This window comes from Lampetra fluviatilis, chromosome 12, assembly GCF_964198595.1.
Source record: "Lampetra fluviatilis chromosome 12, kcLamFluv1.1, whole genome shotgun sequence".
NCBI lineage: Eukaryota > Metazoa > Chordata > Hyperoartia > Petromyzontiformes > Petromyzontidae > Lampetra > Lampetra fluviatilis.
The window spans coordinates 4,173,349-4,186,349 of NC_136286.1; the positions used below are offsets into that span (position 1 = coordinate 4,173,349).

The window sequence follows — 13,001 nt, forward strand, 5'->3', positions numbered from 1 at the left end:
ATAACAAAGAATGTGCATGATGTGTTTTTTTTGGGGGGGTTAGATCGCGTAAATATAAATGTGTCGGTAAAGCCGCCGCCACCCGACACAGCCAACTAGTGAGGGTTGTCACGTAAGCAAAACATGGCAATTCGTGACTCGTACAGCGCACCGGTGTGTTGGAGAGCAAATCCACAACATTTACAATCAGAATATCGTCATGCTCTGCATTTTGCGTACCGAGAACGTTATTGTTATTACTTTGTCTTTGGTGCAATTAAAGCGGATGATTAACGTTTCAGAAAAAAAAAAGATTCGTTAAATTTATTGGCAACAACATCAGTCGCGTGGCATTTCGGATCGGCCACACGGTGGCTGCGTGTTTGCTCTCTCCCTCGGGATTGTTCGCACAGCCCCGTGATATTTGCTTGAACGTTTGGTCCACGCACCTACCCGTGATATCGTGATTTCGCGGATACCGCCGGTAATCAATGAGTAAATAAAGCAGATGCAACGATTGCTCTACTAAGAACGTGTGCGCGTGTGTGTGTGTGTGTGCACGCGCGTCTCTATAACAACATCAATCTGCACACTTTGAACATTGCTGGTTGAAGTTAAAATAACAAATAGTTTTATGTTTTAATCCGTTGGCTCTCATTCACATCTTAGCGGTGTCTGGCCGAGCAAAACAACAGACAATTTTACTCCGACGTGGCGTTTATTTTCTTTGCAGTTGTGCTGTTTCACCCCTCGTGTGTGTCCTGTCGGGTCGTACCGCGTGTCGTTGTCGACGTTTCACTCCACCGGCTGGGAACTTGTTCCCGAAACGCACTGAAAACGTAAACAGGCAATTACCCGGTGGGTTTTTACTTTTTATTTTCATTTCCTTTTGCAAAACCCAACGTAACGCGAAATCCTGATCGCGTTACAATGCCGACGAACTTACCATCAGAGTGTGGATCAAATCCGTAATCTCCGAATTGAGTGTCCTGTGTGGAATCGTTCAAAAGCTTTTCCTCGGCAGTTACGAGGTCTGTCTCGTTAACCCCCCCCACCACCCCCTAAAAAAAAAATCTAAAGTGATCGCTCACCTTTAGAAGGGGGAAAAAAATACCCCCGCTCTGTGACGTCACCGTTCGTCATATTTCACCGATGGTGACAGTCACGTGGACAGAATCCAAGAAAAAACGCGGACTCCTTCGTAAATTGTGGCGGTTTAATGCTCCGCGAAGTGCCCATTAAGAAAACATGTGGTACCTCCACAATACACACACACACGCGCAGGCGCGCACACACAGACAGACACATTTACACGCTCCGAGGGACTCGTGACCCAAAATGTGCAATAATTTAGGGCGGCATTGAAGGCAACCTGGCCCTCCGGTTATGTTTTTGGCAATATTCCTTTGGCACGCGCGCGAGCGACGCCCCGCGCCTTCCAATGCGAAAATAAATTAGCGGCGCGTCACGCGATAATTCATTAATCTCGAACGCCGACGTGCGATATCTTGCGTGCCGTTTGTTTAGCGAACGGAACACCCATTGAGTGCGTGATTGCTCGACGCGCGCACCGCGGTAAATATATCCCCCGGCGGTGAGGCTATTGAGTGCGCAGGCGGTGCAACTGCACCGAGGCGCACAGGCCAGAAGGGGACCAGGTGGCAGGCTACGAAGAGAGGGGGGGGGCAATTTTCATCGCTGGCACCAGCGCCGATGCAAACCGAGCGACGCCACTGCCACTCGCACGGCAAAGGCGAACACTAAATATTGACACGATAGATTAACTGTGAAAATATTTAACTTGGTGTATACAGCATATGTGAGAGTGGTGGAGGGTGGGGGGTGGGAGCTTTGGCGCAATGATTGACACACGAGGCGATGAACCCAGCGACCTGAGTTCAGTTCCGTGGCCACTGCTAACCCCGCCGATTGGCGAGCGATATCCATAACAAGCCCCAGAAACCCCCCCCCTCGCCCAGCCCCCACCCCCGTGACCACTGTGGTGAAGTATGGTCAAACCACTCCTCGTGACCAACACGACACGGCGTGGATTTCATTCACCCATCAGTGGATTTGACAAGTGGCTGTGTGTATCGTTGTAATTTATGATTAGATGTGTACGCAGCATCCTCTTGGATTTGCAAAACACGCGGTGACGTTTGGGACCTCTTTACTCCAGGAATAATTGGCATCACACACGATGTTGCGGCAGCTTATAGCCACTTCATGGAAACATTCCTGACAGTAATTACATTTTTGCACCGTTGTGACGAGAAATGTAAACTCTCATTTCTGCATCTCGATCATGATGATGATGATGAAGATAAAAGCACAATAAATTCCTACTACTTCCCATCCGCCGAAAATTTACTTTTGAGTTCTTTTGAGCCAATTTTTTCTGGTTATTGTTTGAACATACAGCAGACGCGCGCGCGCACGGTAGTCCAGAAATAGAACGACGCTACAATGCGCATTCCTCTGCAATGCGAGTCTTAAGTTAACTACTCACCTAAGGCAAAGCGAGGCCTACTTCCCGTCACACTGCACAACCGCAGCGGCTCGGTACATGCTGCGTGTACACCACTCGACGCTTCACGTTGGCATTGGCGTTATTGTGTGTGTGTGTCAGAAAGAGGTTCAACGTGTACTGTACGTACGTATGTTGAACTTCTTTCGCACCGTACGTAGCCAACCGTGCTAATCGGAGCTGCGGGGGAAGGACAACAAGCTAAACACAAACAGCTGTTCTAACGGAATGAGTTATAATCTAGATTTTAAAGTTCACGGCTCCATTGGCTTCCTAATATCGGAAGGGAGAAGGTTCCAGACGGCCGTAGAAGCGCATTTGAAAGCGCGTGATGCTGTGGTCGTTTTTGTTCGACGGTTAGCCAGAAGCCGCTGCGAGGATGACCGGAGTTCGGGTGACGGTTTATGCTCCTTGACGAGATCAGCGACGTATTGTGGTTCATTTGCGGCAAGAAATACAAAAGAAAAAAATCCCCCGTATAACCTTCACATACTATTGTGGCAAGTGCTGTTAGCGAGCACCTATGAAGGCCGGCACGACACACGAGGGGGTGGGTGGCCAGCGCCACACCCGGCCGCCTTTGTCTCCCCAGTGGCGATGTTTACACACCGTACCAGGTACTCATTTGAGGCCGAGTCGACCTAGGGGAGGCCCAGGACCGGTTAGGATAATCGTCACCGGCGTTGGCCGTGAGCGGCAATCGAACTCGGGTCGCCAGGTTCGTAGCAAGAAATGCATTCGTACACATACATCGAGTTACATCGAGTGAGAGGCTATGCTTCATTAGAGCCGTTGACAAAGTGTGTGTGTGTGTTTAAGTCTGCACAGTGTTGTACTTTGTGTGCACCCGAGACAGCTGCCGGGTCTGCATTTATGTGGCCAGCGCCGCTTTGTTCAACGTGCCCCTCTGACGTTAAGTAAACGTCCGCTCCTGCTTAATCAATCGATGTGTGGTCCCCTTTATTTAATCAGGTGAGAACCCATCGAAATTTGACATGCTCTGCGTCTTCCGCTCGGAGAGAAAAGAAACCGCGATGACGTTTGACAGAATTGAATGCATCCCGATGCATTGACCTGTCATCGTCGTTGTCATCATCAGCCATGATCAGTCTACTGCTGGATGAATGCCTTCTCAAGTCGCACCTATCCCTCACGGTTCGGCGATGCAACAATCCACACGAGCCGATCTCAGCTTCATATCCACGGCGGACGTCACCTTAGACCGGTTTATTCATTTGACTGTCGCTCAGTATTTATTTTCGCCATTATCCCTTCCAGCCATGACATGTCCTGCCCAAGCCCAATTACTTATCTTACCAGTCAAAATAATGTCTTTGGCCTTCGAATGTTCTCTAATCCACGTGTCCTTCTTTCTGTCTCTGAGTGCAATCCCAAGAATGCATCTCTCCTTGCTTCTGTTGACCTGTACATAGAAAAATGTACGTTAACGTTTGTGCATAATGATTTTCTAACAACAAAAGTGAACACTAACACCTTTGCTTTTGTTGGTATCCTGGAGTTTAGCGGACGTTATTTAATTTGAAGCATATATATTATTTATATGTATTCATGCTCAAGAATACAAGATGTGTACGTCACACTTAGTCGAGCGGCAAGTCGCGTGCGGTGGGGAGAAGTGTGGATACTCGCGCGCCTTCCCAAGATTTCCGACCAGTGTGGAAGAGTAGGCCAAAATCATCTCGAGAGGGGGGGCTCCTCGCGCACTACCAATGACAACAGCACCTTACAGCAGCAGTGGTGTGAGCAAACAATTGCAGGACTGCACCTTTACCCTTTTACCTTTCATCTACATTCACGCCAGAGCTTGGCAGCCTTTAAATTCAAAACACATATCCGCTCCGTTGTACCGTAAATGTGAGGCCGATATTAATCAGAGCCCACGGTGAAGTTATTATAATGGGCTCTAAACGGGGTCGTCGTTGGGTCAGACATGCCACCACGTGGCTTTGTGAGTGTAAATTCGGCCGTGAACGGTGAGGCCACACAGGTGGGTTTTTACCCGCGTGTGGTTTTTAAATACGGCAAGTCCTCGACTAACGCGTGGTGTTCGTGCAACGAATCTTTCCTGTAACGCGGTTCTTCCGTGAGGGAGCGCGGAATGGCCACAAGTTACAACGCGGAACGCGCCGGCTCGTTCTAGCGGTGCATGGAACGTGCGCCGTTATAACCCGGTTTCTGAGCGGTAAACGACAAACTACTTTCTTGAGCTGCACGGCTGAGCGGTATGATACAGGACGTACGTATGTATGTTGAACTGCTTCCCCACCGTACATAGGCAACCACGCTGGAGGTGCGGAATGATACGGTAATGCAGCGGCGTTATTTGTTCCACCGTCTCACCGCGTGTGCGTGCGTCGTATCTCGCCGAGTTTTACCTTTATGTTATTTATGGAGAAATTCATCTTCTTGGTTCTTTCGGTAAAGTCACGTAGAAGGGAAATAATAAAATAATAATAAAAAAACATAATAAAATAATATAATTAAATAATAATGTCATAATGTTTAATTATTATTTTATTATTTCCCTTCTACGTGACTTTACCGAAAGAACCAAGAAGATGAATCCCTGCATTCACGAAAGCTTTAAATCGAAATTTATGGAGAAATTGTTTTGCTTAGGGCGTTTTTCGCTCAACGCGACACTGTTCAGGAACGCATCTACCGCATTAAACGAGGAATTACTGTGCCCACGAGGATGCAAAGGAAGTTTGCGCGGGAGGAGCTGGCCTGTTACGCAGCTGTAACCGAGGGTTCCCAGGTCTCTGTTACATTGGGAAAATGAACGCAGAGAGTTGTAACGCAACTAAAACAAAAAGGAAAGCCATTGACTGGGTAATATTGCTCCAAGGTAAATAAAGTTTGCGCGTTCTGCTGTGAGTCAGTTTGGCATTCGCAGCGCTTTCACTCCTGGTACCGGGTCACTCGAGGGTTATTTGTCACCAGAAGCCACTAGAAGTCTACGGAATTGATGATGAGCTATGTGCAATTCAAATGACCTTTGGCTTAGGTCAAAAACACCAAAATATAGAATTTGTCACCAAGCTAATTTTACGGGGTGTTTTTTTGTTATATAAATGTTTAAACTCTCCTGCCATTCCTCTTCATGTTTGAGTTGACAGCTGAGGGAGTAGTGTTTGTGAAATGAAGAAAAATACGAGCAACATGAGGGGCTGGGGGGAGGGGGTCAGGTGAGGGGGGGGGCAGGGTTGAAGCTGACTTAAACTGTAACATTTCACAACCATTGTATTCGATTTACGACAATAGTTGACGATCCTGTGTCTTGTTACAGATTTTACCACTTGGGTGCTGTTACACTGGTGAATGATGTATGACATGCAAGACAATTACATAAGAAATATAGAAGCCACAAGTATTTTATTTATGAGTGTAACTGCAGCTATTTATATATGAAATGGATTTTTTTCAATTCTACTCATTCATAACGTAATGTAAAGTTCAGCTCACTCTCTGGGGAATCTGATATTGCTCAATTCCATATGTCTTTGCATTAATTGTTTCGTAAACCCCTCTGGTGAGTCCTCATATTTTCACAAATTGCAGGCATGTTTCAAAAAAATATCCGGCGTAATCTTACGCGACATTCTTTGCGACATTCTACTTGTCCTGTGTCATTTTGTTACCCGTATCAACAGTCGCAAAACGTGGATAGACCAATCGCGGAGCTAGATAACCTGGAGGTACCCGGGACATCGTGCACGCTCCGTAGAATGCACACACAGCAAATCGATGCCCTTTCAATCAGGCGAGATCCAATTGAGATGCATTATCTCTTCTGCTGGACAAACTTTGTAATCGCGGCTTTTTTTTTATATTGTCCGCGATTAGGGCCAAGATTTATACCAAATGATGTCAGGTAATACATTTTGTTGATCGCCAACTAGTTCACAGCCGATCGCGTTCTGAGTTAATCACAATGTCTCCCACAATGGCTGTGGCGGGAATTGAACTAATGGCTCCCCGCACACTGGCTTGTCGGTTGGCTCGTTGGGGGGAGAATCAGAATCAGAATGTGTATTTATACTGGAGGAATCCGATGAGCTATGAAGCTCTTTCTTCACAGATGTCCAACAGGATCGGACGGGGCTCATGTGTGCAGCGGCATACCCAGCTAATCGATTTGTAGCATTCAAAATGTGCTTCTACCAAACAATGACAGTAATTTTGATTTAAAGCTTTTGTGACTGCAGGGATTCATATTATTGGTTCTTTCGGTAAAGTCACGTAGAAGGGAAATAATAAAATAATAACTCTTCTTCCTAGCGTTTTTCCCGCTGTGGCACAGGGTCCGCTTTTCGGCCTTGTCTTCTCCATTTGGCTCGGTCCAGGGCATCTTCGGGGGATGCGTTTAAAATAATAACAATTTTACAATAAAATTCTCACGACGTTTCGATTGCAACACAAGCAATCATCATCAGGTGTGCTGTGGTTTTCACAACTGATGATGATTGCTTGTGTTGCAATCGAAACGGCGTCAGAATTTTATTGTTTATTTTTATTATTTATTATTTCCCTTCTACGTGACTTTACCGAAAGAACCAAGAATATGAATAACAGTAATTGCAAATATTTTTTATTTGTATAACATTAAAACTATCTTAAATTACATCTACGTTCAATCATTATACATTTACACGTTTACAATGATGTAAAATCTCAAACGTAGTCTGACAAACAACTGCCACCTAATTGCCCTTGTGTCTTTCCCTGGGTGCACCTCTGTGTGTATGATGTGTGTGTATTTTTGCGTGTGTGTGTATATATTTGTATGTGGGAGTGCGTATGGGTAGTGTAGCGGGTAGCGCACTGCGCTACGAACCCAGCAACCCGAGTTCGGTTCCCGCTCACGGCCAACACCAGTGACGATTATCTGAACCTGTCCCGGGCCCCGCCTAGCTCGACTCAGCCTCAAATGAGTACCTGGTGCGGTGTGTAATCATCGCCACCGGGGAGACAAAGGCAGCCGGGTGTGGTGCTGACTACCCACCCCCTAGTTTACCGTGCCGGCCTTCATAAGTGTTCGCTAACAGCACTTGCCCCAACAGTCTATTAAAAGTGATACAGGAGACCTTTGTCTTTGTGTGTACAGGTGGTTCTCTGCTATTGCGCTGCATACCAATCCATGCGCCTGGCTGTGTTGCCGTGGGCTCGGAGTCTCGCAGGGTCAGATGAAGGCCGCTCATCGCCGTGCGCTCGTGTTTTGTTGTTCACAGCGACCTCAATGGGAATAACATCACGCGCATCAGCAAGGCGGACTTCGGAGGACTGCGCCAACTACGCGTTCTGTAAGAGCCCTCTCGCCCACCTACCGCTCGCGATACGAGATCGACCCCCCATTGTCGAATCCCCCCCCCCCCCCGATTGCAATTACCACCATCGAAAATTTTCATTTCCAACGGAAATATATTCCCCGGGTCACCGGCTAGAATGCTGTGTAGTAGGCACACGCGAATGTGAGCCGTAGCCATGGCAAGAAAGGTATACTGAACGTGGTGTGCAGGGCTTGAGAATATTTTCTGGGTCGATGGAGCGGGCACACGACTAATAGGCATGCAGACAGGTAGTGACAGTCAAAGTGAGTAGGATAATGGACGTGGTTTGCCGGGTGTGTAAATGTTTTTCTGATCTCCGACCTAGACAAACAATAATTTTTTTTTATCCAAATAATCTTCACGTGTTTTGCCTTATCCATGTTTTTGTTTTATTCTGGGGGCCGCTATCCTTCCGCCAACGTTGCGCCAGATAGTGGAGTGTTGACCGCAGTTGTTTGCTGACGGTGAACCTGGCTATGGTAGTTCTCTAGCGTTGTGCCAGATAGTTTAAAATTGACCGCGGTCATTCATGAACGGTGAACCTCACGATGGTAGTTCTCTCTTCCACCGCCCTGTCGTCTTCGCGCAGCTGATCCTTGCGTGTTTTTTTTCTCGCCCGCCTGCTCGTTCACAGGCAGCTGATGGAAAATCACATCGTCGCGATTGAACGCGGCGCCTTCCAGGACCTGAAGGAGCTCGAGCGACTGTGAGTACATCGCCCGAGAAAAACATATTTCCGTGCCCGGCACACAACATCCAATGTACCTCTCGCTATGACTGTGACTACTAGCTACGAGCCACGTGACACCTGCTAGCCACGTGACACCTACTAGCGATCTTGAAAATATTCAGTGAACAATTAGGCCCCTGAAAGTTGCACTTGTTTTCCCTGATTGTCATTAATATGATTAATTCGTGAAGATAAATAATTCCCAGGCTAATGATTATAAGTATTTGTTCCTACCAGCATGCATTCATTGCCCCCTACATGCAAGTCTGTTATTCATTCCTCTCTTATCTAACTTGTATATATATCTCTTGAAAAGGAATTTGGTTTAAGGTTAGTAACTGATATTCTTGGTTCTTTCGGTAAAGTCACGTAGAAGGGAAATAATGATGATGATTGCTTGTGTTGCAGTCGAAACGTCGTGATAATTTTTATTGTTTATATTAATATTATTGTATTATTTCCCTTCTACGTGACTTTACCGAAAGAACCAAGATTATGAATCCCTGCAGTCACGAAAGCTTTAAATCAAGAGTTAGTAACTGAGTTAAGTTTGGACTAACTTCGGACCAAAGTCATTGTATGAAAAAGTTAAATTATCCTGTATTTATGTTGAACTAATTTCGCACCATATGTAGCAAACTGTGCAACGTACACTGCATGAAGAAGTTGGGCAACCAGTCTTCAAATAAATCATTTAGTGGAAAATGCATGGAAATACGGTAATGCAAAGAAAGATTAGTCCGTTTCAAAAATAAGAGGGAGCACAAATATTTCAGAAAGGGGACCAATATTCGTGAATGTCAGTTCTGAGCGGGAATGCACATTTGTTCTCTCTGGAGCAATTATTCTGGGAGAGGGTGGGGGGGAACACACATAATCTCTGACACCTTCACGACAGCACGTGTGCTCTATTACGAGTGGCACAAATGCTAAATGTACTTGTTATGCAATTGTAGAAACACGCACACGACAATTGTCAGCACAGCAAGGGGTGTCCGCCGTTGTTTGTGCCGGGGCTCAACCCAAACTCCTGGAGCGGTCACGTGCGTGGAGCTCGCTTTACAGGGCGTCTTTGCGTCGGCCCCGGCTCTTGAGCCCTCCCAGCTCAATTTCAATTACCGGTGGTGCGGTGAGACCCACGGTCTGCGCCGATCGTCAGGGATGCAGGGACTACACCGGCATAGTTTCTCAATTGCAGCCACTCACGAAGCAGTATTTTCGTACGTGGGATATCTTTGGCAGATATTAAACTCCGTTGTGAGAATGTCGGGGTGTTTTTTCTTTTTATGGATTTTTTTTTTTCCGCAAATCATGCGACACGCATTTGTTAGTTGAAGCTACTGGCTGGCTGGATGGCCCCTGCTAATGGAAGTCGACAAACTCCGCTCTGTACACGCTGGAGACCCGATTGACATCTCAATGAAATGGCTAAAAAACAATCGGTTTTTTTTTTGATCTGCAACATTGTTTGGCTTTGGAAAGACGATTTCAGAAAAATATATCCGATGAATTTGAATTTTCATCACTGTGACAACCTAGCCCTGAATCAACCCTTAGATGCTTCGTGCTACAAGAAGCAGTGCGCATGATAATTCCTGCAGTCACGAAAGCTTTAAGTCATGATAATTGGTTCTCGTGCACGGAGAGAAAAGTGCGGGTGCTGCCATCTAATCTAATATTTCGATTTAAAGCTTTCGTGACTGCAGGGATTCATCTTCTTGGTTCTTTCGGTAAAGTCATGTAGAATGGAAATAATAAAATAATAAAAATAAAACATAATAAAATAATTCTCACGACGTTTCGGCCACAACGCAAGCAGCCGTCCTCAGGTGAAGAACAGGTCTGTCAGAAAGACAGCGTCTGAATGACAGACCTGTTCTTCACCTGAGGACGGCTGCTTGCGTTGTGGCCGAAACGTCGTGAGAATTATTTTATTATGTTTTATTTTTATTATTTTATTATTTCCATTCTACGTGACTTTACCGAAAGAACCAAGAAGACTAATCTAATATGTTACGCTAGCATGGAAGAGTAGGCCAAAAATACCTTCTAAATAGAGGCTGTATAGCTCCCTCTGGTGGAGGCATTTTCGTGAGCAGTGGTGTGAGCCAGTAATGGCAGGGCTGCACCTTTACCTACATCGAAGGTAGGGCGCGGGAGAGGTGGTGCAATGGTTCTCGCACTATGTTGTTAACTCGAGCGACTTGAATTCGTTTTCCAGCCGCGGCTAACATCAGTACGTGGGTGACATCTAAACCAATCCTGGGTGTCTGTACCCCCTCCCCCACCAAGTTCGCAAGCTCACTCTGACCGGCATGGTGAAGTATGGCCCAACAACTCCCATTACCGACACAGCACGGTGTGAGAACTTCATCCAGCTGGAAGTTATCTATTCTATGTTATTTTCTACATGGAGGGCCTAGATTGGAGCGGTGTCCGTGACGGTGTGGCGCCGAGTCCCTATTACCCTCCGAGCTGTCGTAAACGGACTCTGCTGGGGGCTCTGCTCGGGCTGCGCGCTTTGCCGCACGACGAGCGGTGAGCAGAGCGGCGGTGGTGGCCGCGTAGTCACAAAGCTGTGCCGCGCAGGCTGTCATTAACCCTGAGCCGCAATTTCCTCCGTTATAATTTAGCCTTTGCAATTAAGCCGCTCTTGTGCCCTCTATGATACTCGTGAATTTTTTTTTTATTGTGGTTAGTCATGCTAGTTTGCAATTGGGCGAGAAGAACATTTTTACCTGATTTTTATAATTTATTTATTCCGTCCCTTAATTTAATCCCGATTGTTTTTCTACGGTGGATGTATACATTTGTCTCGGAGATGCCAGTGGAATCGCTGAAGGCAATGTTTCTCAACGCCAGTCCTCACAGACAACCTTACACCACAATCCACCTTCTTAGCTTCACCAATATTGCCTAGCGTGGGTGGGTCACGATTGAACCGACTGCAGTTGAGAAACGCTGGCTCAGAAGTTCCGCGGGCTGCTCTCGCACCGAGGTCCTGTGTTCACCTCCTCCATTCCCTGTGGCCCAAACGGCCATTAAATACACGGGGCACCATGCCCACGGGGCCACGTCGCAGCTCAGCGGCAATATCCTGGGGTCAAGCTGCGCAAAGACCCAAAACAATGGCAAGACGGATTTGCTGTTGACACTGCTTGAGGTGGCCTCTATGGAGAGTAATTACGCTGCACAGTTGCCCAAATCTACGTCACGTGACCAAGATGTGACCCGGAATTAAATAATTATCCGAACAATTATGGGGAAGGAAATATCTCACCAAGATGATGATGATGATGATGATCATCATGCTTCTCCAAACGTCCATCTCCGGACGTTTTGACAGCCAATCGTGATACCTTTTAATCCCTCTTCGTGCAGAGGGGCTTAGGCCTTGCAGCAGTTAGAGTGGCAACCGAGCGATATTTCTTTGCTGCAGGACAAGCGGACGCTTTGTTGGGGACCTCCTGAGCAGTTTACCCGAGGAAACTGGCACGTGGACCGGCAGGAATTAAACATCTTTCATGAGTTTGCCGTTGAAACATCTGGAGATGTAATTACTGTGGTTGGAGAAGCGTCATCGGCATCTTTGTGAGACCCATTATTGTTGAGACACGAAGACGTAGCCCTGTCTGACATTCTGCAGCTGTCCACCAGTGTTTATGATTCACATTAATTGTAAGCATAAATGTTGACTTGAAGCTTTCGTGACTGCAGGAATTCATATTCTTTGGGTCTTTCGGCAAAGTCACGGAGATAGAACAATAAAATAATAAAGATTAAAATAAAGTGAATAAAAATATAAGAATTTCACTTCAATTTTATTCGTTCATTGTTCTATCGACATGACTTTACCGGAAAGACCCAAATAATATGTAAGCATATATGTTATTAGGTTATCATGTTCACATGAAAGTCACTGGTAAATAGATGTAAAAAAATTGTATCCTTTCCAAACACTCAAGCTTAGAAGTACCGTATTGGCAGCATTAACATTGTCCATTCACATATGATACAATCCAATTGCGATTCATATAGCGTCTCAATGGAGCTATATCTTAAGATACTATTTGGAAAAGTGGGGCATGCGCATGACCACAGCGATGAGAGGGTGGTGCGTTATTGAAGCAAGTCGCGATTGGGAATCACACCGCACACACGGCTACGTAAGGCAACAAAGCCGCAGTGGCTTATAAATATCCACAAATCACGGAGCACTGAAACAAACGAATCTCCATTGAAAACTCGTTTCTTTAGAATTGCTTTTCGTTTTTTCTTTGTTGTCCTTCCCCCGCACCTCCGATTAGCATGGTTGGCTAGGTATGGTGCGAATTTTTTTTACGTGCAACAAAATAAAATCAGGCTTGACGATTACAGTTACTTGAATGGAACACTGAATGGATCTAGGTTATGG

General features: G+C 46.2%; 1 protein-coding gene across 8 annotated transcripts in view; it reads left to right on the forward strand.

Moving 5' to 3' along the window:
* The window catches only part of LOC144935062 (slit homolog 2 protein-like), a 181,105-nt gene that overhangs the window by 5,030 nt on the left and 163,074 nt on the right, over positions 1 to 13,001 (forward strand). For all 8 annotated transcript variants that reach the window (XM_078861396.1, XM_078861399.1, XM_078861398.1 and 5 more), the window contains exons 2-3: positions 7,759 to 7,830; positions 8,492 to 8,563. In XM_078861396.1, the coding sequence (XP_078717522.1) occupies positions 7,759 to 7,830; positions 8,492 to 8,563 (144 nt within the window). The remainder of the gene's footprint in view (positions 1 to 7,758; positions 7,831 to 8,491; positions 8,564 to 13,001) is intronic.